Genomic DNA, 26,889 nt, shown 5'->3' on the forward strand with positions numbered 1-26,889 from the left:
CTGTCCTGTAAGAGCTTGAAAAACAAAAGGTCTAAAACGACACTGTTTGACACCCACTCTGTCTCTGGACACCTGGCAGTTTTATTCTTATAAAGATGAGGACTCGGTGGATAAAGCTCTGGCCTTTGATCTTCAGATTCACAGTTTAAGAGACAAGGCTGCAAGTTTGGTCATTTGGGCTTAGTCTGGAGTGAACAGTCCACATCACAAAATGATTATACATAATTTGTTACTATTGGCAATGTCTGTTCAGGAAAGGCCAAGGACTGAGCTAGCATGAAGAATGAATTAGCTCTTACCTTTTACATTTTATTTCCTCCCTCTTTACTGTTGTAATTTTATTATCCTGCCTCTAAAACATTCAGAGGATGAAATTATCATTCATTATAAGTGCTAATACATCCTGAAGATGAACTAAAATGGTTAATTTTTTTTTTTTTTTTATGTAGGTGCCTCGATCACTGAACATCCCCACCTATCCATGGGTGTTTAAAATACACTCATCATTTCCCTGCCAAGAAGTCAGATATTTCTGAGTACTTTCCAAAGCTTGTACCATGAAAAAATCCCATTTAAATTAAAGAGGAGAGACTGAGCTTTCCTAGCTCTCAGGCAGGCTTGCAGGTGCATTTAAATAGCATTAGTATATAAAGCACTTCACGCTACAGTGTTCTGTTTTTACAAAATATTATTTCCAAAGGATTCTCAATGTACATTATATCCTTCTTACAGTACTTGTGACAGGTATGTTTGATCAGCAAGCCTTCTTCATGTATTCACATCCACATTGGAAGCCAGATATATCAGCCTATTCACAGGTATTCACTATAGGAAAATCCTTGGACTCTTGTGCCTCATGGGGCACTATACACACAATCTCAGTTCACTTGAAAGGAATCTCAATTAATGTTGCTTAATGTTTCTGTCAAAAAGAAGGACAAAGTAAGGTAAACTGAAAGCAGACAGTGACAGAGCTATTTGTGATTCTGGAAGATATCGTTCCTGAACAAAGAAAAATGTTTACGTCTAGAAGGTTAGTTCTACTAGGTCTGAATTCCAACAATGACCTTTATGCAATTTGTACACACACTCAGAAATGTTTAGCTCTCTTAGGATTTGACTCCAGATCTTGCCCTTTGGGATTACACATCCTGGGAACACTTAGGACTGTAATGCGGCTGTTCAATACAGTATCATGGTGGTACAAAGAGACTAAGTGCTGTAAGGCAACATACACCTCCAGAATCTTTCTGGTTCACAGTGTGCCAAAACCATTTAGGGACAAAGTTCAGAACTTCGATAGATTTTGCAGTTTTGCTCACATTCTTTTTTTTCTCTGGGAAGGGTTGGTTGTGTCTCTAGGCTGGGCAAGTACTATCAAAGCCAAAACTAAGATGGCAAGCCTGCTCATGCCCAGAAAAGGGCAACTGGTAGGGAAGTGCTATCTGCTGACACCATTGCCTACCTCCTATAAGAAATACATGGCTATGCATCATTTCAGAATCCTTTCTCCCTGGTGCAAGTGAAAAGTACTTCCCTTTCACTCTTCTCATAGGTCTCTTTCTAGTGTAAGTGGTAAGTGAAAGTGCTTCCAACAGAAAAAGTAATTTCTGTCTTTGCTACACTTCCCAGAAAACAAGATATCTGCAACCTATTTTTTAAAGATAATGAGAGAATGAACTTTAAAATAAAAATTTAAAAAAAAAATTTAAAATGATTAAACATGTTCTGCGACAGTATTGCAAACCCCATTTTACCTAAAGTCTGTGTCTTATAAATCATAACAACTCGATAGCAACAGTGCAAGGAAATGAGAGTTTACACTGAAAAATCACCTATCATTAGAAAGAGTTTACCACACAATAGGATGTAAAGTTTGAGTGCTGTTTTGAGATTGATCCTCTGCAAGCTCAGACATTTGAAGTCATATCCATGTACACATGGCAATAATTCTCAGTGCTTCTTCTAAATAGCTTGTTACTAGCCATGTCACTCATAGTAGGCATATGTTATTATAGCATAGTGGCATCTCCATATCTACCATGTAATACAGCATTTAGCATCTCTGCATCTAGCATTAGTCATTGAAAAATCCATTTGCTGAAAGGTAACTGTCTTTTTCAGCATCTGAATTGTGTAATCTCTATTTGTCTGGATTTTTGCTAAACAACAAACTTCTCAACTCCCGTGGGTAGGATTAATGGCAGAGTTTAAAGGACAAGCTGTGTGATCTATCAAAAGTGTACATGCTGAGATCTTAGAAAAACATGACCACATTTTGTGTATTATTGTCAATTGGGGTGGCAAAAAGGTTGGATTGCTGCAGGGTCAGAAAACTGGTGAGTTATATATTGAATCTTGGCTTTGTGTATGATGTGGCATGCACATTTAAGAAATAATCTATATTGCAAGGAAATAACAATGTAGTGCAAATATCAACTAAATAGCTCACACACAGAGCCACATTCACACACACTTGCACAGAGTGGAACTCCACTGACATTCCTGAAATCGTCACTGGGATAAATTTGGTGTGTAGGAGTCCATCTGTTTTTTATACGTTTGATGTGATGTATGGTCTTGCTTCAGTAATTTTTGAAACTATTATATCAGAATATAATATAAGTACATACTAAGTAAGAGATAAGTGCATAAGAAGAGGGAGCTCAGGAGTGGCATGGGAGAAGTCATGAAGATAAAATGCCATACATTTCTCAACAGCAAACCTTGCTGTTGGTTAAGAAATGGCACTGATGGTATCCATGCTTTAATGAGACTTCAAGCTGAGGAATGTACACACCAATTCTTTTGTTTTTCAGCTTAATTTAGGCAAGTGAATGGCATAACAGTAAAGTTCTTTCTTTCATTAACTTGCACAGTTTATTCAGTATTCAATGCTTTTCTTTAGCATGTAATATACACCATTAATTTGGGAATTGTGTCTGTCCTGCAATAGACATGATGAAAACTGTATATCTTCCCCCATCCATTGTTTTCTTTACTGTTATTTTGCATTTTTTTCTTGGCTTCCAGTTTTTCTGTTTAAAAACCATTTAAATAAAACCTTCATATTTTCTTTACCCCTTACTATTATATCACTTTTTTCTACTGATTTTTGACTCCCTTTACTAATATGACTAATGTGGTTCTGTTCCCTCTTCTTTATTCTTTCCTGTATACAATACTATGATCATTCATTAAACCTTCACGTAATTGTTTATTGGTCTCATTGAAGACTGCTTTGTTAAACACATTGCCTCTTCAAGTTTTTAGTCATTGTCTAATTCTTTAGGCTTAGTACAGAAAATTGTTTAATAAATCTGTCAGAATGTATGTCCATGAGGAAAGATTCAGATGTAAGCACAATGTACCAGACATAAGAATCAATGAAAATAAATTAAATGTTATGTTGTTTAGTTGCATATATGTGTTTTTGGAGAAGTGAATGCATTTTCTATTTAGCAATTATTTCATTAACAAAAGAAATTTCCATATGATTTCTATCTCTGATAAGAAGAGCCCTGCTGTCTTCTGATATATTGCTGTAGATAGCTTCTGGTGTTACAAATTCAGAGATGCTAAATGGTATAATTGCATGAATTTTTTTTTAAATCCAGTGAGTTTTGTCGATTTTTTTCTTTTAAAACTAATCTTGTAAATTATGACAATAACAGTAGATGGAATTTTAATTGTAAAGATGTAAATAATGTCACATATTTAAATAAGTGTTCTAAAGCTCTGAAAATTTCCCACAAGCATAAATAATTTTAGCCTCAAAATAACCCTGTGAAATAATGTCTGTGTGTTTACATGAAATTATTGAGACATGGAAAATTACTATAACTTTCAGAGATTATTCTTCAGGCTAAGCTCTTTAATTCCCATTTATACAGGGTAGATGTAGAAACAGGATGTTTTTCAGAGAGTCATAGAATGTGTATGTGATCCCATACTCACCCTAGCAATTTTTAAAGAAAAATAACAATAATGGAATTTCCCATTCCTATTCTTAAAATAAAGTTATTAATTTTTAAAGTTAAAATTATTTTTTGTGTGTTTTGAAATCAGAAGTCAAATAAGAAGTCAGTAAGACAAGTTTGAATGCTCTGTGTCTGTTTTGTGTCTTCATCAGAAGACTATTGTTTCCCATGCCATCAAACACTCATTCAAGTTATTATCCCTGATCTAGCCGAATCATCAAGAGCCTGCATAAGAATTAGATTTGACAGAGTAAGCCTCAGACAGAGAGAGAGTCAATGAAAGATGGATACATTTTTGAGATGCCTCTGCATTTGCTGGGCTGCTATGTTTTAGATACTGTGCCCCAATGATCCATGCACTGACCTAAGATTTTGTTTCTCTTTTGTCTCATTGCCTAAATACCCAACCAGTTGGTATCTCGAGACTCACTGACAGTTTTGTTCCCTGCAATTTAGATGTTGATTGTATGGTCTGTAGCCAGGATACTGGACTTGAATGTTTCCTTAACACCTCATTGTATAGTCCATAAAATTGCAGCCTGGTTTACTTATAAACTTGCATTTAAAACATGGCTGCACTGTTATTTTGATATCTATCAAACATTTCACAGATGAAAAGGGCCAAACCATGCTTTACAGTCTGAAGGCTGAATAACAATAATTAATGCTTCTATTACTCTGTTTAAACAGAATATATATTAAGCAGAAGACAGGTAATTAATCCCACTTGAAAGAATATATGCTACTCATCACTCATTTATGAATTCTTCAGTCTCTGCATAAAAGCAGTGTCTCAAAAAAAGCCAAAATACCTTTGGTACCGTAGCAGGATTGGTCCTCCAATTCTTATTTAGATTAAATTCTTGACAGTGTATTTTTGTAAAGATTACAGGATCAGGCCTAAGGACCATCATTTAGCTAAGTGAGAATTGAACCTCCATTTATAAAGCTGGGTGACATTTTTTCCTATTGTCAGCCATGGTAAACTTTATCTCAAATTGGAATATTGAACCACACTATGGTATTTATCCAATAGCTGAATAAAGTTTACATTACATTTCCTAGATTTTTAATATTAAAAAGTGTTTATATTAGTTAATAATCACAGATTGTTCCTAGGACAATACATTCTATTGTAGCTAAAATATTTTGATGTTTCAAACTTGGGTCCATGGACATACTTTGATTATACTTGTTGCTAAAACAGTATCTATAGAATTTTTATAGATGTCTCTTTCCCCAATAAATATAATATTAAAAATTTTATCCTTTTATTTTCCCTAAGTATGGATTATGCTGAAAGCCTGTAATAAAATTGCTATTTGGAAGTTTTAAATTGATTTTCTTTTACAGACATGGTTGCAGCAACATCTAAGCATGTTTTTTCTTTGTGAATCATTAATGTTTTAAGGTATTTCTTTTACCTCCTAGAGAAACTGTATCTGGGGATTAACAAGATTGTGCACTGGAATTCATGTGGAAGCATAACTGCAGTAGCTGAGAAATGATCATGTTTCCTTTTAGTTCTCAGCAAGAGTAATTGAATGTTGAATATCTTACTAAACGCTGGACTGTGACAGTGTGTTAACACTCTGACTATCTCCTAACAGCAGGGCAATTATTTGCTGAGTGGGATTTTTATAAATCCCCTGGCAGTAGTATGTCCTGATAATTATGATGAAGTGCACTGGTCAGTGTTGATTCAGCAATCCCATCTCTAGCAAATATTTCATTCACAGCTCTCCTTCATGCTTTTACTTTTATGGCTTTTAAAGACCTCTTACCTCTCCTCTCAGCTTGCTTAGTTTCTTTACAAATTACAATAGAGAAAAAAGATTTCCAAGTTAAGTCTGTGTTTTGTTACAGTATTTTTCTTCTTGCTTAACTACTCATTAAAATACCAAAGTAGGACTCTGTTTAGGTTCTTACTCTGACGATAACTTGGAAAGGCTTTCTCCCTCAAAGCTATTTTTTTCAAGATTAAATGACAGTTAAATAAAACATTTATATTCATGATATATGTTGATTATTTCAGACTTTCAGAGTTGATATGGAAAAAATATTGAAAATAGAACATATCTTGATTATTTTTTAGTTAAATTACAATGAAATATATTAAAGATATAAGGGATACGCTATCAATTTCATGCTTGCATTTTATCTGCAACTCATGGATTTTTAATTTTGAATGTATGTATTTATTTGCAGTGCAGTAGCTACACTATATGTAATAGGGCATATTTTGTTTGGAATTTCACATATAGACTTTAAAAACTCAGTCAAGAAATAAGAATAAGAAACCATAAACCCCCCCCCCCCCCAGCATCGAAACCTCTTGACATTTTATTATACCACTTGGGATCACCAATCTTTTCTAACATAATAAATGCAGCCTTTTCTTTGTCTTTCAATTTCCTTCCTTCCTTCCTTCCTTCCTTCCTTCCTTCCTTCCTTCCTTCCTTCCTTCCTTCCTTCCTTCCTTCCTTCCTTCCTTCCTTCCTTCCTTCCTTCCTTCCTTCCTTCCTTCCTTCCTTCCTTCCTTCCTTCCTTCCTTCCTTCCTTCCTTCCTTCCTTCCTTCCTTCCTTCCTTCCTTCCTTCCTTCCTTCCTTCCTTCCTTCCTTCCTTCCTTCCTTCCTTCCTTCCTTCCTTCCTTCCTTCCTTCCTTCCTTCCTTCCTTCCTTCCTTCCCCTCCCCTCCCCTCCCCTCCCCTCCCCTCCCCTCCCCTCCCCTCCTCCCCTTCCCTCCTCCCCTTCCCTCCTCCCCTTCCCTCCTCCTCTCCTCTCCTCTCCTCTCCTCTCCTCTCCTCTCCTCTCCTCTCCTCTCCTCTCCTCTCCTCTCCTCTCCTCTCCTCTCCTCTCCTCTCCTCTCCTCTCCTCTCCTCTCCTCTCCTCTCCTCTCCTCTCCTCTCCTCTCCTCTCCTCTCCTCTCCTCTCCTCTCCTCTCCTCTCCTCTCCTCTCCTCTCCTCTCCTCTCCTCTCCTCTCCTCTCCTCTCCTCTCCTCTCCTCTCCTCTCCTCTCCTCTCCTCTCCTCTCCTCTCCTCTCCTCTCCTCTCCTCTCCTCTCCTCTCCTCTCCTCTCCTCTCCTCTCCTCTCCTCTCCTCCTCCTTTTTTTCTGCCTTGCCTTGCCTTGCCTCGCCTTGCCTCCCCTCCCCTTCCTTTCCCCCTTCCTTTCTCCCTTCCCTTTCCTTCTCTTTTCTTTCTTTTTCCCTTTCTCTTTCTTCTATTTCCTTCCTCTTTCCTTTTTCTTTGTTTTTCTTTTTTTTTTTTTCCTGATCTCTTCACAGTTTAGCTTTCAAACCAATCTCCTTATTAATTTATTTGCCATATTTGGGGAAAAAATGGTTAAATCTTTCTCTCCATATAGAAATGATAAACAGGAAAAGCGAAAAATGGATATCCTACAGCATAGACTAAAAAAACCAACAACTAATCTCTTCTTTGCTAATGTTCATTAAATTAATATTGTTTCTTTTTTTTTTCTTTATATGCCACCATTAATTATAAAGATAAGAAAATGATTGGGAGGAAACTAAATGATAGAGTGTTAGAAATGCAAAATGATTCAAAATATTAATGTAATGCTAAGGATGACTGGGTAACAAATGGTACATTTGCCAGTATGCTTGACCTGATGCAATTAATATTCCAGGTCATGCTTGGGTTTCCATGATGGAAGGTCTGAGGCAGAGAATTCTAGGGGAAAAATATATCTATTGTATAACTCATTTCTCGCTTCTTTTTTCTTTTTTTTTAAATTTTTTTTTACTATTTTCCCTGATTAGTCACAATCAGAGTCTTAAAAATAAAAAATCTGTGCTTTCACACCTCATTTACCATATTCACCACTGGGCCACCATTCGCCAGAAGGGCCTGGTGCAAGGAGGTCAGTAAGAAGCTATTAGCAAAGTCCCCTCCTGAGATTTCTTTGGTCTTATTGAGGTGGAAGTTAGCATAACAGTACTGCAAATAACTCAGTTGTTGGGATTTTTAACAGTTAGCACAGATTTCCCCATAGTGTTTGCCACTTCAGAAAAATGTTCCTAGAAATGCAGTCCCAGAAAACTGGCTTTGACAGAGGCCCTGCTTAGTTCTGAAGAACACAGGTACAGAAAACTGTTACTTTCCCTGCAGACAAGAGGTATTCTTTTGTAACCTCTCATAATATTTTGGAGACTAACATATTTTGTTATGGACTAAAAGCAGGCAAAATAATAGAATCAAAGTATGAGGTAATATCTCAAGACAGATACTCTTCTATCACTGAAAAAGCAATATTAACTACAATGGTTTTGTGGTTGAGAGAATATTGTAATAAAGTAGGGAAAAGATGAAGAAACGCTTTTAACACATTGTACTGGTCTCAAGAAGATATGCAAATTTATTAAATACCAAAGGCTTTGATCCTCCAGATTCTTAGACTTCTGCAGACTGCCAGCTCCCTGCAGAGGACAGAATGAATAGGGCATCCATCAGTGCACAGCACATGTACAAGAAATTACAAAAAATAAAGGTGCCAATTTGCAGAGATATTTAAAACTACATGGAAGCAATTTTGCTAGAGATTGGTCTGAACTGGAAAGCTGTCTCCTAGAAAACTTTGCTGATTTTAAATCTTGGCATAAAACGTCATCAGAAACTTTAGGGAATTTAAAGTAAATTAGTATTATTTTTATCTATCTAGATACTAATTCTGCTGATTGCTCTGCTATCTGTCTGTTTGAATACTTGAACATATGTAATTAAAATGTAAAGTAATTAACAAGGACTGCTTGAAAAATTGTTACTTAAAAATTTTGACCCAGATCTTATAAAGAGTTTCAACTGTAGAAGAAGCAGTAACTTCTCAAGTGTCCAACAGGCCTTATTAAAACTCGAAATCCATTTTCATCCTTGATACACTGTCTGTCTGTTTAACCTGATAGTATGTACAAAAAGAACAACAAAGGATGACTTAAAGGATGTTTTCAGCAATGGTAATTCAAATGATGCTGAATCAGTGGATTCCCACAACAATTATGGTTAATTTTGGTGCAATTAAAAGTGCTTAATGTCAATACTATTTGTGCACCTTGAGGTATTCAGCAACATTTCACAGTTTGAAGCCTTTATGAACTGTATTTTTTTATGAACTTTTTTCTACTGCCAAACATTTGAGAAAAGAAATTACAAGTAGAATATGCACAGTATCTCAATATGGATTGCAAAATGCAGCTTAAGAAAGCCATTTTAATCACAGAGCCATTTATACTTGCTCTAAGTATGACTAACAGAAGGAACAACGCTTCTTAAAGTCCAGACAGCACATCACTTTGAAGTTATTCTCACCTGTAATCCACCTTCAGAGGAAAAAAATATTTTTCCACTTTTTCACAACAAAACCAAAACGGCCCAGACCTGTGCTATGAAGATTGAAATACTTTTGTTTGTTAAAATTTCCTACCTGGTTTGCTCTTCAGATTTTTTAAACTATTATTTTATTTTTTTAAAGAAGAAGCTTAAGGGGTGGAAATGCAGATCAGGATTTGCAACAATAAACAAATCCATGCTTGCCACCTTCAGAGAGTTGTTATTATGTCATAGTGCTTTATTCTAGATAATCCTGATTCTCAGTGGTGCACATAGATACGTTTTTCTCCTGGAAAACGTTTACATTTTCAGTGGTGTTGTAGTTTCGTATAAAATATGTGGTTCACAGATGTACCGTGAGAGAGCAGCAACTCTCCCACTCACTGAGGACCCCTGCAGACCTATGCAGACTCTATGTCGGAACATTAGGCAGGGTACAACAGAACATACATGGCACAGGAATGGGTGGAAAGACTAAGTAACAACCTGTTCAGGTAGTTGCAAGCAATCACTTTTCTATTTTACTGTCATCAACAGAGTGAAGGCAAAATTTCATTTGTCAGAATGTAGGCAGATCAGATCGCCGTGGTAGGACTAATGGGTAAAGAACAATAATGACCATGGCATGGAGTTGGTTTGTGTATCTCCAGCATGGAATCTAATTTATATAGAAGACCTTGACTGTGGCATTTTAAGTTTGAGAGAAGTTGTGTAACAAGTATATGGCGTAAGTGCATTCGATAATTGTGGAACAGTAGAATAAAACCTGAGATTCCACTTGGAACTTGTGTTTATGAAGTGCTCGAATGCAAAAAAGTACTGGGCTGATAAAAAAATTGTAATAGGTCAATGTATCAAATACTACAGAAATAATAACAACACCAGGAGAATCTGTAACTTTTAGGAGATATTTATATGAGTAAGATTAGACTTGTAGAACCAAACTTTTAAGAAGCAGCTGGATATTATGGATCATACAGATGGACCTGCAATTTTTCATTCATGTCCTCTTTCCCATTACACTTTTAGACTGACAATGTAGTGGAATAGTTTATAGGGTTTGTACTAAGAGGGGAACATAGAGGAACAAAATAAATTGTCATTAGGCCCAGATCACTTGCAGAGTTGAAGAATATAGCCCATTAAATTGTGAATAACCCAACAATATTTTGAATAATCTGCCATATTTTTGTTCATTAAACAATAAGCTTTATATGGGCCTTACTTAAATGTTTTGACACAAGAAATTGGAACTTTCCACTAGGACACATTAATGAAAAATGCATTAGAGCTAATTGGGGAGTGTTCAATCCTCTCAGCCCCAAGAGATTAATACTTTATGAGGAGGCTGATGCTCTACCTCGTTCTCATGGGTACTCAGTAGTGTTCCAAAGAAGAAACGCATGATTTTAAACATTTACTCTTTTCCCTACCTTTCCCTGCATCATGAAACATTTCGTTCCCTACTATTTTACTCAATACTTCTTAGCAATTAAAATTATGATAAAAGCAAAGGATAATTTATTTTAACTGAGCAAATTTACTCTAAAAATTCTAAAAATGACTCTAAGAATATCCAGAGTATATTGATGTAGAAGATGTAATTATTCTTAAAGCAACTTAGTATCTTCAAATTAATTTTTGCCAGGGGTATATTAAGCATCTATTATCTGTTTTATAGGAGACTTAGTGGATTTGTGCAATATGTTATAGAAATTCTCAGTGTTTAGCAGTTCATAAGTAATTCAGTAAACTCACATATGTCTACTTGAGAATTGTTTCTATACAATTGATAAAATACCTATATTTATAGGAATGATTTGGGAACACTGTCAAATAATTTTCACTTGCCAGATAGTCACAGTTGTTAAAGATGTAGATTACTAGTTCAGAATTTGAAACACATGTTTTATATTAATAAATTAAAAAATAAATATACTTTATCACACTGGAGATGCAATTAATGATGCATCCAAAAAAATGAAATATGGAATATCATGAAGAATGAATCTTTCAATTTAATTCAGAATTCAGACATTTTTATTCTAATTTTTTGTTTTTCACAATTTTTATACTACTAAAAATCAACACGTTCGAATAATTAAAGGAATTTAATATGAAAATTTTAGTTGCAATTACTGTTTTTTGGGATTCCATAAATTTCCTTGTATTTCCTCAATCCCTCAGGTTTACTTTAAAAAATGCTACTGTTTCCACTCTCTTAGTCCATATTTTGAGTCAGATAGCACAGAATTTAAAGGAATAAGAGGTATGTTCCTTTGCATAAACATTTATTTTACTCTATGAGCATGTTTGGAAATAGTAGGTATTGTATTTACATTCCTATTTTGTGTTTAAAGTTTAAATTTCAAGACAATCATGATAGTTTGCATTTAAAACTAAATGCAAATTTGTACACTTTTAGTTATTTTTAAGGGAAATCTGGCATATTTCCTTGACTACTCCAGTGGAAAGTGAAAGGTGGAAGATTGAATGTGGCTGAAAGAAAACACAAGTTTGAGATACAGGAAGCTCTCCTTTCCATAATAAGCTTACCTCCATTTGAAGTACTGAAACCTAGACATTACACATTACATTATCCTTTTGAAACTATAAGGCAATTCCCAGAGATGCATTTAAACGACAGATCTATACCGTGTCAGTAGTCATTAGAAACTGTTTATTATATATGTTTTCTAATGGTTTTGATTTATAGAATAAATGAGTTTTAAGTTAGTTGAAGTCAAAGATAACAAGTTTTCTGCTCAGATTGCAGGCATATACAATTCACCATTCAGAAAATCCCCAGATCCAGTGGAACTGCTGCTAAGGAAGTCAAAGCCATTGAGCCACAGACGGCAGCCGGTGAAAAGCCCCTTCACCTATGAGCTCTATGACTGGCCAACTTGTAAAAGGCCTCCGACTTTCTCCTCATCACAGCCTCTGCCACCTATTGTCAGACAAAAACCTCAGGTAACATTTTTCAGTGTCTCTGAGGCAGCTTTTGTTCATATCTTTCATCATAGGTTGTCATAGAAGCCATCAAGTCCACAAAAGGATCATTGACTCCAAAAAAATCCCTTTTGTGGACTTGATTTTATATATAGATCTGGTGATTGCATTCAGGATATAAAGACTTTGAAACAGTTTTGTTGTAAAGAAAAAGAAACCTAGGTGGTATTTAAAAACTGGGAAATATCATTCTTTAGACTATACTTTTATTCTTTGGGGAAAAAATGTCACTTCCCATATTTCAAAGAGAAGACCCAAGGAAATTGAATATCACTGTTATGATTCATTAGAGGTAGAATTCTTAATTTCCAATTTTAATTTAATAAAAACTAGGAGAAATGAAATCTTATGGGAGAAATTAACCAGTTTTTGACAATTTTTTTTCTCTTTTTGCAATTGTTTTCCATATGAAGGCCAAGAGACATGCTCCTAGTATAGAATAGTTCCTGTACCTGTGTGTCCATTAGTTGTGTGCAGCTTTAATTACAAAAGTTTTTACATTTTGTTCTGCATCACAGCTATGTTGCCCAGGTCCCTTTCTTAACTGTTGTGGTCTCAATTTTATTTTCAGTAGATGTCAACATATGTCACAGATAGCTTGCTTTCCTCTTCTATAAGTTAATGGACATCTCTGAGATAATGCATCAGAGTGAGTGTCCCACAAGATGGCAAAATATATTTTGTCACCGTATTATCAAAACCAGCTTGGATTATGTTGATTATATGCAGCACATAGACTTTTGAGGCCTTTATGTTCTTCACTTGATGACAGTACAATGACATGTAGCTTTTACCAGTAAATAGCTGATACTTTTTGGGATAGAAATATTCTGGTTTTCCCTCCATTCTGAAGAAATTTTCAGTGTGCCACATCTACTGAACCCTGTGCTTACTTTACACATTCAGTTTCAGCGCTGGTTTGACTTTGAATGACTGTTATGTCTTCAGAACCTGTTTTTTTTTTTTTTTTACTCTGTTCTATAATTATTTTTTTTCTGTATGCTTAGAAAGACAATGCTTCTACATGAATTCTTCAGAGTAACTTCCAGCGAACCTATCATTCAGCTTCAGAAATTAAACAACTATAATGAGCAATAACCAATATATAGTATATCTTTATTTGTATTTTGCTCTTCTAAAGCAATATGGTTATTTGCACTGTATTATTACAGACCTTGGTAGAGGCAATCTGAACACAGTCTTAAGTCTGAACTACTGCTGGGTTCAATTTATGTTTACGCATGCCATCTGCCACAATTTACCTGTGGTTTATTCATTGCATCCACATTTTTCTTCAGTGGGGTCAGCTTTGAGTGTACTGGCTAACCCACACAAAAGAGGCTTTTCTCTTCTTTATGTCATGATTGACTTGTCCTTATCAAGACAAGTCTGTAATGGTGGTGGAACATAAAAGCAAAGGCTATTGGGTTAGAGCATGAGAAGAAGATGCAGGCCTGCCAGAGTACTTCTGGAGAAGTTGAGGTGAGTTACACAGAGATCCGCACTGCTTATACAGTAAGGATCAACTTCAGGGCAATTCTCAAACTTTGTCCTTCCCTCCTTATGTTCTCCCTACCTTGACTGCTTGAGCTTCCTTGTTGAACTCACTGACCCACATTAGAGTTGAAACAAAGTGTGAGCCAGCAGTTTGGGTGATCAGGAAGTTTGGAATTGAGGTAAATATGACATTATGCTTTACCTTCTTGGACCAAAAGGGCTCTGATGGTCCTTCAGGTGAGGTCGATGGAATACATTGTCTCTCCGGATAGAGGGAAAAGTTTTACCTAGTGGATGTGGTATAGGATCCATCCCATAAGGAGGGAACTAAGAGATTTTCTGGTTTTAAGTTGCTCTTGCAAGACCTCTTTGCTGTACACAAAGTATCTTACAAGCTTCCGTTTGGATTTTGAATATTTTATAGACCTTTCTAAGTTCAGACGTACACACAGCAGTCATGCACAGATAGCCTTTTAGAGCAAACCAGAAGAGTTCTGTTTATTTTCTGCACCTCAAAGAGGGAATTTGCTATATAATACTTTAATCCTTTCAGCACCCTGGGATGTACACTGTGGGGTAAATTTTCAAAGCACAGCACATGGATTTAGCCGCGCGACTCTTATTGATGTTAATGGGAGTCACACGGCTAAATCCCTGCACAACACTTTGACAATTTAGGGTTGTGTGTCTAAGAAAAGGATGCTGGTATGAGCTGATGAAACAGCTGGAAATGAAAACCCATCAGAACGCATCATCCTGCAAGTTGTCTGGTGTGACAATAAGGAATTTAATTACTAGATATGCTTGTGTCCTACTTCTCTGTGGTAACATTGTGGCACCAAGCCTCTTTTTCTAATATCTGTCAGGCCTACTTGAGTCACTAGTTACTTCATTGTTCTTTTGGGTATCTAAAATTTCTATTGCCCATAGGGTCGGATATTTTATATGAGAATGTCAATTATAGATGTTTAAAAGAACAGAAATTAGCTCTCTGTCAGCTCTCTCTTAGGGAAATGGGTATTTAGCATTTTATAGGTAAGCTCAATGTGTGCACATATTGTATTTAAAGGAAAAGTTTTAATGATGCTTAAACTTCAGTTAGATCTATCATTTTTATTACTGAGTTAACTAGAACTATGGTTTGATGGAAACACAGATAATGCTAAAATGAGTCATCTTTTCATTTAAAGGCATTAATAATAGAAAGCACATTGCCATTTTTAGGGGATTTCTTTGCATGCTGTTAGGTCTTCTGCAGTTGGGGTGCAGGGAAGAACATATGATTTGATGTTGATCATAATTTTTATGATAAAGTGGTAAGGATGCCCATCTGCTAACCTTTATTTGGCAGACTAATTGGTGGCAAGAAGATTTATGCTACTTGGTACAAATTCCAACCATAGAACATAAAGTTGTGTGAGTTGCTTTCAGGGAGAAAACTGTTGGTTGATTCCTTCCCTTCCTTTCTGAGCCTGACCTCCCAGGAAGATTCCCATTTTGAATTAAGATGCCTTAAAATGCTTGGTGGCATTGCCAATTTGAAAAGATTTGTAAGCACAATTCTACAACAGATTAAAGTTAATCTTGTAAAATGGACATTCGTGGCCCTGCCCAGTGCAGGGGTGTTAGAACTAGATGACCTTTAAGATCCCTTCCAAGCCAAAACATTCTGTGATTCTATGCAATGACATAAGTAAATGTATTTTAGAGGTCATGTCATAATAGATATATTCCTTAGCTGCCTATTGCTAAGTAAGTTTCTTCAAATACATGATTCAGAGGAATGGAAAAATCTGCAGGGAATATTTAGAATTATCTTAACATTCTAACATATAAACTCCATTTTCATTAGAGGTGACACAGCCTTATTTGAGAGACTTTTGCATAGTTGCACTCTTTCCTTCCTCCTTGCATTAGTAGTTGGGCTCTGTTCATTTCATTTGAACTATGGATCAAGAAAGCATTAGCAGGTCTTAGAAATTAAAGATAGAAACAAATCTTTACTTGGATAGTTGATTTGGCCCTTTCCCTGGTGGAACATGAGTCAATATTTTACAATGAAGAAGAAATAAAGTATTCTGAAGGACTGTTTTCTAAAAGCAAACATATTTATCTTTATATTATTTGACAATAGTACATTTCTTTCTTTGCTCCACATATCCACTTCATGTAAACATCTTACAATACAGAGTATTCATTGTTTATTATAAATCCAAAACCTTTTTTTATAACTTGATCATCAGATTATAGAATAATATAACATTGTTTACTAGCTTTAATGTCCTGTTCCATTATTGATTATCGTCTCAGAAGGAATAAGACTTTTAATTCTGTTTTTAAAGACTTATTATGGTCATATTATATGAACGTGTTTTTTTTAATAGACTTCAAAATGTGAAGCAAGAAAATATATGCAAGAAGTGTAAATGCTATGCTCACATGCTTACTAGGACCTGTAAAAGCTCTCCAAACCATGGTGCTGTGCCTTTAAAAAGTAAAGTTCCAATAAAAATCCATTAACTACTTTCAAATATAGCAATCCTCCTGTCCAGCTGTGAAAAGTACTAGATGATACTTATTTGCCATTTGTGTTATTTACGGTCCATGACTTTTATGGTAACTGGTTCCTATTATTGGTTTCTATTAATGTAAAACATAAGTGAACATAAATGAGGCGTGAATCATTTCTTTTTATTAGCCCCACAGTCTTCACTCAGTGCTTGCAGTAACTCCAGCTGTGACTTGTTAGTGATAACCTATTTAAAGAAGGATATCTTTAAGAATAAAGGCTGTGATTAGGATTCTTTGTCTGTTCATAGTTTCAGAAGGTTTCAGTAGTTCATTGCAGGATCAACAATGATGAAAATAAAATAAAAATTAATTAGCAACACTTCTAAATCCAGAATTGCTACTAAACTGTCCTGAGCATAATACGGCACTAATCATACTCCAGGTAAGTTCTTACTGGTTAGTACTAAAAGTAAGACATAGGATATGTCATTTTGACAATGCAGGAAAGGACTTCCTGCTGCTATTATCTGTTTATATTTATTAAATGGTAGATATTGATATGCTCAGTTATTACACAGTATACCCTGGGAATAAAAGATATATATGTGCACTTACAGAGCGAGTTGTGAAAGAATTATGATTTTTTTTTTTTAGGAAAAATGAAATTAATAAGGAATTAGAATTTTCAAAGATACCTGTATTATTGAAGTATTTACTTTGAAATGTATTACAAGAATTGTATTGTAAGTCTTGCATTAAGTTCCCTTCCAGGTAACTTTATAGTTGACTTGAAAAGACCATGTTCTTTAAGGTAAAGCATTATTTATACTATAAAAACAAATAGACTTAGGTTTTCTGTTTAAGCAGGCTCTCTATGCAGTTGATGTATGAGATTTTGTTTCGCCAAGATTTGTTTCTAAGGCAAAAATAAGTTTTCCTAATGTTTTCTGACAATGTATTGTTTTAAAATAATAAATATTTATTAGTAGTTAAATAAATCTGGAGTGCACATTTCTCATTCTCTCTTTGGAGTTTTAGAGCATGTTATCAACCTTGGTGTTATCTGTAACTCCCTATCAAAATGAACTGCTTTAATTATTTTGGAAGAAAAGTCTTGCTACACTACCCAGACATTTGGTGTCCTCTTTCATCAGCGATGTGCCATGAATAAAAGGAGGAAAGAAAAGAACTGTAACCCCACGATAAAACCCTTACATTATCCTATACCTTTCAGGGGCCTTTCCGCGATACTGCTGAAGTATTGCGGCAGCGCTACAAGCCTTTGGAACCAACATTGCGAGTGGCAGCATCAATCAATTCACCACTAGAGAAGGCCAGAGCGGAAATGAAAAGGGAGGAATGGAGAAACTGTATACATGACAATGAGTAAGTTGTTTTTTCTTATATTGTTTTGAGAATGTTTTCTTTATTCCGTTGCTTTCAGAAACCATTCATGCCTGACAAAATGAAATGTCAAAACTGACAGCTTACTAGCAAACATTCTGTGTACATACTTCTAAATTCTGTGTCTTCAGATTATAAACTGTTCAGGGCAGAGACCCTATCTTGTAATTGTGTGACATGTGCCATCCATATCTACAAATCTAAAGAAGAACTTGTAATAATAATAACGATATCTGATGCAACAGATGGGTTTAATGGGAAATAAGAAAACAAATGCAAATTCTCTTGTGCCACATGCACCTTGACAAGGAAAAAGTACTGTTTCAGTCTTTGTTTTCATGGTGTTGCATGCCGATGAGACTTGCTTTCTTTCCTAGTAGAATACCAAAGCTCATTTGGAAGGGAAGAGAGCTTAGATTGCACGTGTCAGAACATGATGCAAAAACTGTAATCATCTTGGATGCAGTTTGGTTTCCTGTAATAGTGCCAGACAGGACATTTCTTTTCCATACAATCCCATATACAGATGTAATCTATCCCAAAAGGTTTAAGGCTGTTGTCAAAGTATTTCTAATTCTTTTCATCATGATGGAACTCTTGTCCAATCATAATCAAAGCCTGTTACGTCACCTGCTCTGCCTTTGTAGCTAGCTAGGAAAAAAAACCCCAAAACATGTTTTTGTCGACTTTTCCCTTGAATTCAATAGTCCTGGCAATCCTTTCACACTTTAATACCAGAATTCAGGGCAGAAAGGAGTCATTTTTCCTCATGAGCAGCCTGTGTTCCAGTGATTCACTGGGACACGATGCATTGCTATCTTTGATATGTTTCTATATGCTCCATGTGGCCATGTGTCAGCTTCAGGACTGAGACTTATGAATGCCAGAATCAATTGTATTTGCATGGTTTGGTTTTTACATTTTTTGTTGTTGGATTGCTTTCCTCACTTCTTCCCTGATTGAATATTAACAGTGACTTTAAATGGAAATTACTCCAAAACAATTTTGAAAGAAAAAAACCCAAACTCTTTTTCAGCTACTTTTTCCACTTTTAAGCAATGTCATTTTTAGGTTAGGTGCCAAATATGAAAAATAGTACTTTTTGTTACTTTCATAATGAAATATGTCAGTTATGTTAAGCTGCAAGTAAAAAAGTACATCAGTTTTCTGTTCCTCTCTGTATTCTTTCATTTACTGGGGTGAGGGGAAAGCAACTTAATTTTCACATCTCAGCTTAAATCTGGGCCTTTTTCTTTTAAGCTTTTATTTCTAGCTTCTGCCAGAGAAATTTAAAATCCCCACAACAAATCACTAAAGTAATTATCAATGTCCTACCTCTCATTGAAAGTGTTCTTTTAACTGAATAACTTTAAATTGATGCATTCCAAGTGAAGATAGATGATATCCTTCATTTGTAGGCATGATTATATTGCCCAGTCTTTATTTGATGAGGTTTAACCCCTGCCATCACTGTGTCAACAGTTTCAGAAGTTCCGATCTTGCAGTAATAGATATTTCACTGACTCTTTTTATTGAGTGAATGAATGGTAAAGCTTTGGACTAGTACTGTTTAAATTTGGGAGTCTCCATCTCTATCAGATATTAATTAATCAGGGGTCTTTACCTTAAGGGTAAGGAAGTATTTAGTGCCACCCTTGATGCACAGATGCAGTGTCCTAACACCAGTGATTCTCGAGTTCATGCATGCTAAATGCACAGTATATTATACGTTTCCAGGCTGTGATCATTCCGTTTGTGCTTCACATTCAACCAACCATGGCAGGGTCACATCTGTAACCTTGAAAAGGTGATGACAGAGTTGCAGGTCATCATCAGGACTAGGGCTCACCGGCAGTGCTGCAGCTGCTACGTGGGATGACAGTCTCCAGGGAGGAGTCAGCAAAGGGTTACTCAGATTCCTCAGTAGTATTTTTTTCTCAGCAGTGTCTATTATCAATTGACAAATTTCTGTCTCTTTCTACATAATTGTGTACTTTGGGACTGTATTTTTTCCTGGTAGTGCTTCCTATGCTGATTTTTCTCCTATTTTAGTAAATAAGGAGAGATTGAACAGTGGAAGTGTGTGGCAACTGTTGAGAGAGCTTGTGTTTACATAAAGTGGCAAACTGAATCCTTGATCTGTGTGTTTCCAGAGCGAGCATTGTGTGGTTGTCTGTGTATACCTGCAATTTCTGACAACATTCAGAATTCCCACTCATCTCTGACTATCAGGGTTCTTTAAAGTGGTAATACATTTTTGCTAAGGGTTTCAAGCTTTGAGAAAGTTTTTTTCTTCTGATAAAATGCAGAAATAATTGAAAAAGCCTTGGGAGAGGTTGAGGCAGGCAGAGCAGTACAAATGAAATCAAGAGAGATTGCTTATTTAAAGCAACTGCTAGAATTTTTGTAATGAAGGAGCAACTGGGTAATCTAGCCTAATAAGAGTGATTCCTTTTTCTCATGTAATTGAAGCTGTTGCTGCCTTATTATGTTATTTTTCATACAAATGAAGTGATTTCCCCCTCTGCTTCGATTGGAATGACAATTGGACTCCTTTGGGATGGCCACTTAAAAAACTGGTGCCTAGTTTGAGACACCAACTGCTAGATCCAGCAGATTTAGATCACTAAGCATGAAAAGTTCTTTACTCAGTTGCACACTGGCCTAATTTTCCACGGAACAAAAAAAGTAAATTATTTTCATCAGCTGCATTGAAATCCATCTCATGTAATGTGCCTGATGCTTCAAAGTATACTATTAAGCATCTTTCCAAAGTTAGTGTACATCAGAATGAGTTGCAATGTGGTAATAGTATAGGGATAAAGCAGCAATAGCGTAAGACAGAGGCTTCCTGGTTTATTGTAGTCTTCCGGTTTGACATCAGGTGAGGCATCAGTACTGGAGACAGCCAAGCCGAGATAGTCAAGTGAAGTTCTCTTTTGTGCACACCCTGCCTCTCAGCTGCTGTGTGAACATTGCAGGACCTAGGTCCTTGTGGGTATGTTCTCAGCAAGGTAATACTTTCCTTTAGAACTAGCTTAGGTGCTTCTGCGCTACGCAGTGCCATGCACGAAAGGTACACTTACAGAGAAGTTAATGACCTAAATAAGCTCTCTACTTGGAGAGCATCAGTGTTATGAGCTGCCTAGTTTTTATTGCAATAAAATTCAAAAAGCGAGTCACTTTGGTAAGATTTAAGATTTAAAAAAATCTTTTAATTTCTGCATGTATATGACCTTTTACTGTATTTCTGACTTAGCAGCAGTGAATATGACTGCAACACTTTATGGCATATAAATATAACACATCTGAAAAGTTTTTTCAAATTATACTTAGTTTTTCATATGCTTTGCAACTTCAGCAATTTGCATATTTTCTGGACTGTTATTGTATTATGATAAACAGGGATTATCATATATTTTCAGATAATGTTTTCTTAACAATTCAACTTCTATTTGTAACTCTTCCATTTATTTTAATTACTAGCACAGTGTGCAACATTTATTAATCAGCAGAGTCTTTTTAAGTTAAAATACTAAATTAGCTAACCCCATTAACACAGAATACTCCAAACAAGCAGTAATAGGAGAGGTAGTTACTGTGCAAATCGTATTATACATGCGAGTGCTCTAGGGCACAGTTAAGCATGATTACCCTCTTTTGATCCAGTATTCCTCTGCTTCTTCCAGCTAATTTCCACTGGAAATTTACAAAGTAGCGCCTTCATTTTTCCATCTTAATTTTTCTAATGAAGTTCTGGTACTTTATAACACTGGGGATGCAGATAATAAGTCTGTGTATAATTAAGAAGTTCCGGAATTTGCTGCAGAGGAGATTTTTACTTCCTACAAGAGCTAGGTTACGCTTTTCTTTGTCTCTTTACATTAACACAGACAGGGGTTAAAAAAAAAACCCCAAAAAACAGCCAGCAGATTCTTAGATACACTGATGTTAGGGTAGAAGGGATTGCTAATTACCTGAAAAAGTAAGAATTTAGTATATTGTTGTAGACAATATTTGTAATAATGCACACAAATTAAGTTTGTTATGCCAAAAATACTGCTCTAGATTTGTAAAGGAAAATATTCTGCCTTTTAATTTTTTTTTAAAATAACACTTTGATTTTAATAAGCGCTTATTATGAGTTAAATAATGTCTGCCCTGCTGCAGTTGTTTTGCATTGTGCTGCTTCTTTTGTTCTCCAAGTGAAAAAAAATAGGCACTGTTGGATTGATAAAGAAATTTACTTCCGGTATAACCAAAATTTGAAAGCTTAAATATAATTAATTTCATGTTTTATTTAAAGAAAAAAAAGATAAAAGGTTAATAGCTTCCCAGTAGAGAAGCATAGTTTGTTTGGAGCTAGTTGTACACTGTTTTCTTGTTTTATTTGCATTAGATCAAGACAATTGAATTGTTATTGCATAGAACCACTTTAGATAAAATTTAACAATAATATCACACATCTATAGTTAAGATTTTGGAAGCATTTCTACTACTAAATTACAAAAGCTTACAGTACATACAAATATTATGTAAGCAGAATAATATTTATAGTTGTCTGGTTTTAATGTTTCCTATTGTACCCTGGCAGTGCAGCATGTATAGCAATCTGGCAGTAGATCTACTGCCAGTTTTTCTCAGAAGCTTGAGTAAAGTTTGAAGCAGTTCTGGTACCAGGATTACATGCTTGCTCTGCTGGACTGCTAGGATTTTGCCTCTTAGGTAACAAAAAAAAAAAAAAACAACCCAAACTCCAAAAAACACTCTGGTTTTTTTGCTGCCATTTAAATTCAAGAAAAAGTGAATGCCTCTGAACTATGTTTGTGGGATGCTGCTGCCCAGCAGTAAATGACGGACCTGTGAAATCTTCCTTTCTGTTTGTGCCACTGCTCTCTCCTCCCACACTGCCAGAAGCACTAGAGCCCGATACCTAATGCTGCTTCTCTGGTTTCAGTCAATCCAATTGGAAAGTCTTCAGCATCTAACAGACCTCTTCCATCTCCTGTTGCAACAGTGAGAAATATTACAGTGAAAGAGGCAGAATGGAAGGAAGAAATGGTAGATGAGGAATACAGGAAGAAAGATCACTTCAGGGGAAAGAAGGATTGGAAGGATTAAATTAATAGTAGCAGGGAGGTTTTGTATAGGATGAGTGAAGAGAGAGAGGACACAATTTTTATTTTTGTTGACAACAAATATCCTGATTATCTTTTGAAATTTAAATACAAGCCATTAGCAGCTGTCAGGTTCAGCACTGGCTACTAAGTTGAGGCTACTAGGTCTTTTTATGCTAATTAGGTTCAACATAGTGTGGTCCTGGAGACAGTGCAGCTGGCTTTCTTTACCAGTGACACTGCCAGCTCTGGTTCTGGTCCCCTCTCAGGTTGTGTGTGTGTAATACTGCTATTTGGAGGACCTGAGACAGTTTCCCATTTCTGGTTCCAACTCTTTCACCTCGCTTGAATGTACACTATGGCATATCTCTCATTCAGGTTTTTGTTGTGAGTGAAATGAAATAATATTTAATTTTAAAATTTATTTCTTTAGGGAAAGTTCACCTCCCATTAAATCAATGACTTACCGAATTTACTCTTAAATCACAAGAAAAAGCTGAAAGCAAGATGTAAGGATCCTGTGAGTGAGCTCTTTCACCCATTTATTGAGGTCTAAACTTCTGCATTGATAATGGCATCACACCATGGTCTGGATTTAATTTTCTCCTCCTTCCATCACTCTTCTGTCACATTCAGAGCAAACACTGTCATTAATTTGGGGAAAAGCTGTGTCAGGTGTATATATAGAGCTACAGAACACAATACCATTACTGAAGTGTTTTGCAGTGCTATTGCTTTTTACTATTATTATTGGTTGTGGGGGTATAATGACTTTTGTATGACTCCCATTAATTTAGTTACTCCACTTAACACAAAAAATTATTTTAATGTTCTTTTTAATTTCTTCTTCACATAGACTAATGAAAATTCTCACTTACTTTAAATGGACATTTAATTTGCAAGCATATGATCCTTTCTTGTAGTTAGATCATTATTGCTATAAGGATCTTCCCACCCAGCTCTGGCAGCAGAACTATAGACAGAAGAAAAAAAGAGAAAGCTTATACTTTAAACTTTTTTATACCATCATACCCTATTACATTTTTAATATTCTTTCATTTAAATTTTAGTATTTAGACGTACATTCCAGACTGTATGGCCCATACTCTAGTTAATGAACTTAGAGGAGATATGCAGCAGGATGCATCAGATTATATTTATGCTAAACTACGTGTAGAACATGCTGTTAGCTGTGTCTTAGTGTTATGATATATGTTTGGAATTGTGGCACAACACAGATTACTCTGTATGTTTGCCAAAAAGACAAAGATTAACTGATCCACAGTAAAATCAAAACTCCAACATTGGAAATTTCATAGGGGAAACTATAATAATTTACTTTATCTTCTACTTTCCTCAAGATATTTTTTTGGCATTTTCTGTATAAATTTTACAGACAGAGTATTCATAGTGAATTATGAATGCTATAGCTCAACTAAATTCTGTGCATATATGGGCAAATCCCTAAACTGCTAGCCTTGTCTTCTCAGCTATCCAGTCCCCTGAGAAAGCCAATTTTCTTTCATGTCTGAACAAAAGAAAAATGTACTATTAAAATGCAATTCAGAAGTGATAAAAACTGCAAGTGGAGCAGCCGGCTCACAGCACCTTCGATGTATTCTCTGGGACACTGGGGCCACATTAATTTTTGTGTGTGTGTGATGTCCATCCCGTGTGCAAATTAGCATTACAAGTACCGTAATCTGTCTTATATGAGAGAGTTCTTTCCCATGAGTATACACATGCTACTAAAGCTTTGTATTATTTAAAAGTCTGCTAACTCAGTGTTTTTCTTTTGCTAACTTTACATGACATTCGGTTTTGTACTCAATAGAATAAATTGTTATAGCTGGCAAGATTCTAAAATAGTCTCTTTTTAAGTCGGAAGACAGACATGTAATTTTACAAAGACATTCAAAGTGTTGCTGATGGATCAGTAAGTCCAAATAAATAATTTTCTGAGTGTGTATCAGCTGAGAGACAAAGAAAGGCATTTTAATCCCCATCTTTATTAAAAACTTGTTTGACTGTCTAACTCTTACAGGGACTCTGGATTCTGAAAAGCTTTCAACTAGGAAAAGGTTTTAATTAACTACATCTGTTGTCATGGCAGTTAAGTGATATTTTAAACTTCCGAAGCATGTATTTCTAATTTTACTGTGGAATAATTTTTTGCACTTGTGGAATATAGAATCCATGTTGCTTTTTCAGACTACTGGCAATTACAAGCTTAATTCACAAGACTTTATGTTAAAGTGTAAATGTTTGCTCTTATACCTCTCTTGCAAACTGAAATAGATGGAACTAAGGTGTCTTTGTAGGGTCTCTTGTAGAACCTTTATATAGAAGATGTCTTTCACCTTCCTCCATACAGTTTGCTGTGGTACCTACCTAGAAAACCTGTAATTATCCACGAGAGTTAGGGAGATCCATCTGAATCTTCCATGACAAAAGTGTATAGCTGGAGCTTCACTATTCGGTGCCATTGCACAAGCAGAAAGTCCATCATCAGTGTGACTGAAGGTGAAAGACTACAACAGATTGCTAATCATGGCATCATTGTAACCTGACTGTAAACTAGACAATTCATGAATTCAGAAGAATTAATTTCTTTTCCTTGAGATCTGACAGTACATGAAAATCACCAGTACTGTTGCTATAAGTTTCTATTTTGCTAACTGAGCATATGTTTTATTTATCTTTGGTTAACAGATATCAAAGGCTGCATACCCTGTTTAAGATACAGGGAGAGAATTGGCCTTGGTTTATGCTTAGACTGCTGGCATGCTTGACATATTTCTGTCCTGATGGAATGATCAGAATGAGGTTATGTGCTGGGGCCTACATGACTTGTAAAGGTGGATGCAAGTTCTCCAGAAAGGAGCTCTGTTACTTGTGCGTGGTGTATGCCTGCCACTGATAGCTGCCACAGACACACCACCTGCTAAGACTTGAGGTGTCAACAGGCAGATCCCAGCAAATTGAACCCTGATCATTCACTCTTCACATCACAACAGTTGGCAGTGCACTTACAGACAAAGCAATAATCTAATAATGCAAGTGAACCAAGTTATATCTTCGTACGAAGAGTCTTCATTTTATCCTGTGGAAACTCTAAATCTCTTATCTCCAAATTTAATTTAAAAGCAGCTATAGGAGAAATTGCAGTAATCCTCACAAAATACTGAGGGGAAACAGTAAGAAGGTAGTGGAAGATAGCAGGAGCATGTATGCATGTCACCTCCTGCAGTGTTGGTACCTATGATTTACATCAATCCTGTATAATTTAAAGTAGACCATAACTGATTTTTAAATATATTTGAATTTCAGATTTCTGCCATTTTCTTCATATCATAAAAATGAGAAGTATGACCCATCAGTTCATAGGTCAGGCAAATATGGCCAAGAAACTTATGGAATTAAACACTTCCGAGAAGTACAGCCTAAGAAGTGGGTAGCAGACAAGGTAAGCCACTGCAAGAATTAAAGAATTTTTTTTAGATCAGTATTGTATTAGAACTAAGTGAATTTGGGCCTGATCCAGATATCATGGAATCCAATAGGAAACTTTCCATTATGCTATAAAATGGCATACTTAGCACTGATGTGATGATATGTCAGGCATTCTCGACTCTCTGGTAAGTTAGATTTGAGGAAATTAAACACCTCTCCCACCTACAACATGAGGATTTAAAACCCCAAATAAGTAACAGGTTTGGTTTTATAAGTTTTGTAAAGTTTTATTCTAACTGTGTTACCTTTTCTGATGTAAGAGAAATTGCATATTTTGCAGTCAGATAAACCTTCAGAACATTATGGCAAAACCTGATTAAAAAACCTTCCACAAAATATTGTACTTCTCACATACTGTTGAAGACCATTTTTATTTTAAGATTGTCTCATTAAACTGCCTGCTTTTTCAGGAGCATCTCATATATTTCTGGTTTTGTAGTACTACAGGAGGTCATTTTCCTCAGAATATGTTCTTACCTGAGTTTGTAAAGTTTGCATTACTTCTATT

General features: G+C 35.7%; 1 protein-coding gene across 1 annotated transcript in view; it reads left to right on the plus strand.

Annotated features, from left to right (window-relative positions):
* SPATA17 (spermatogenesis associated 17) overlaps positions 1-26,889 on the plus strand; it is a gene marked incomplete at both ends in the record, with an annotated part of 89,700 nt that overhangs the window by 42,800 nt on the left and 20,011 nt on the right. The window contains 3 exons of the mRNA XM_084261686.1: positions 12,097-12,300; positions 17,582-17,733; positions 26,199-26,334. Coding sequence (XP_084117812.1) covers positions 12,097-12,300; positions 17,582-17,733; positions 26,199-26,334 — 492 coding nt within the window. The remainder of the gene's footprint in view (positions 1-12,096; positions 12,301-17,581; positions 17,734-26,198; positions 26,335-26,889) is intronic.

This window comes from Gallinula chloropus (assembly GCF_964237585.1).
Source record: "Gallinula chloropus genome assembly, chromosome: 3".
In the NCBI taxonomy this organism is placed as follows: Eukaryota; Metazoa; Chordata; class Aves; order Gruiformes; family Rallidae; genus Gallinula; species Gallinula chloropus.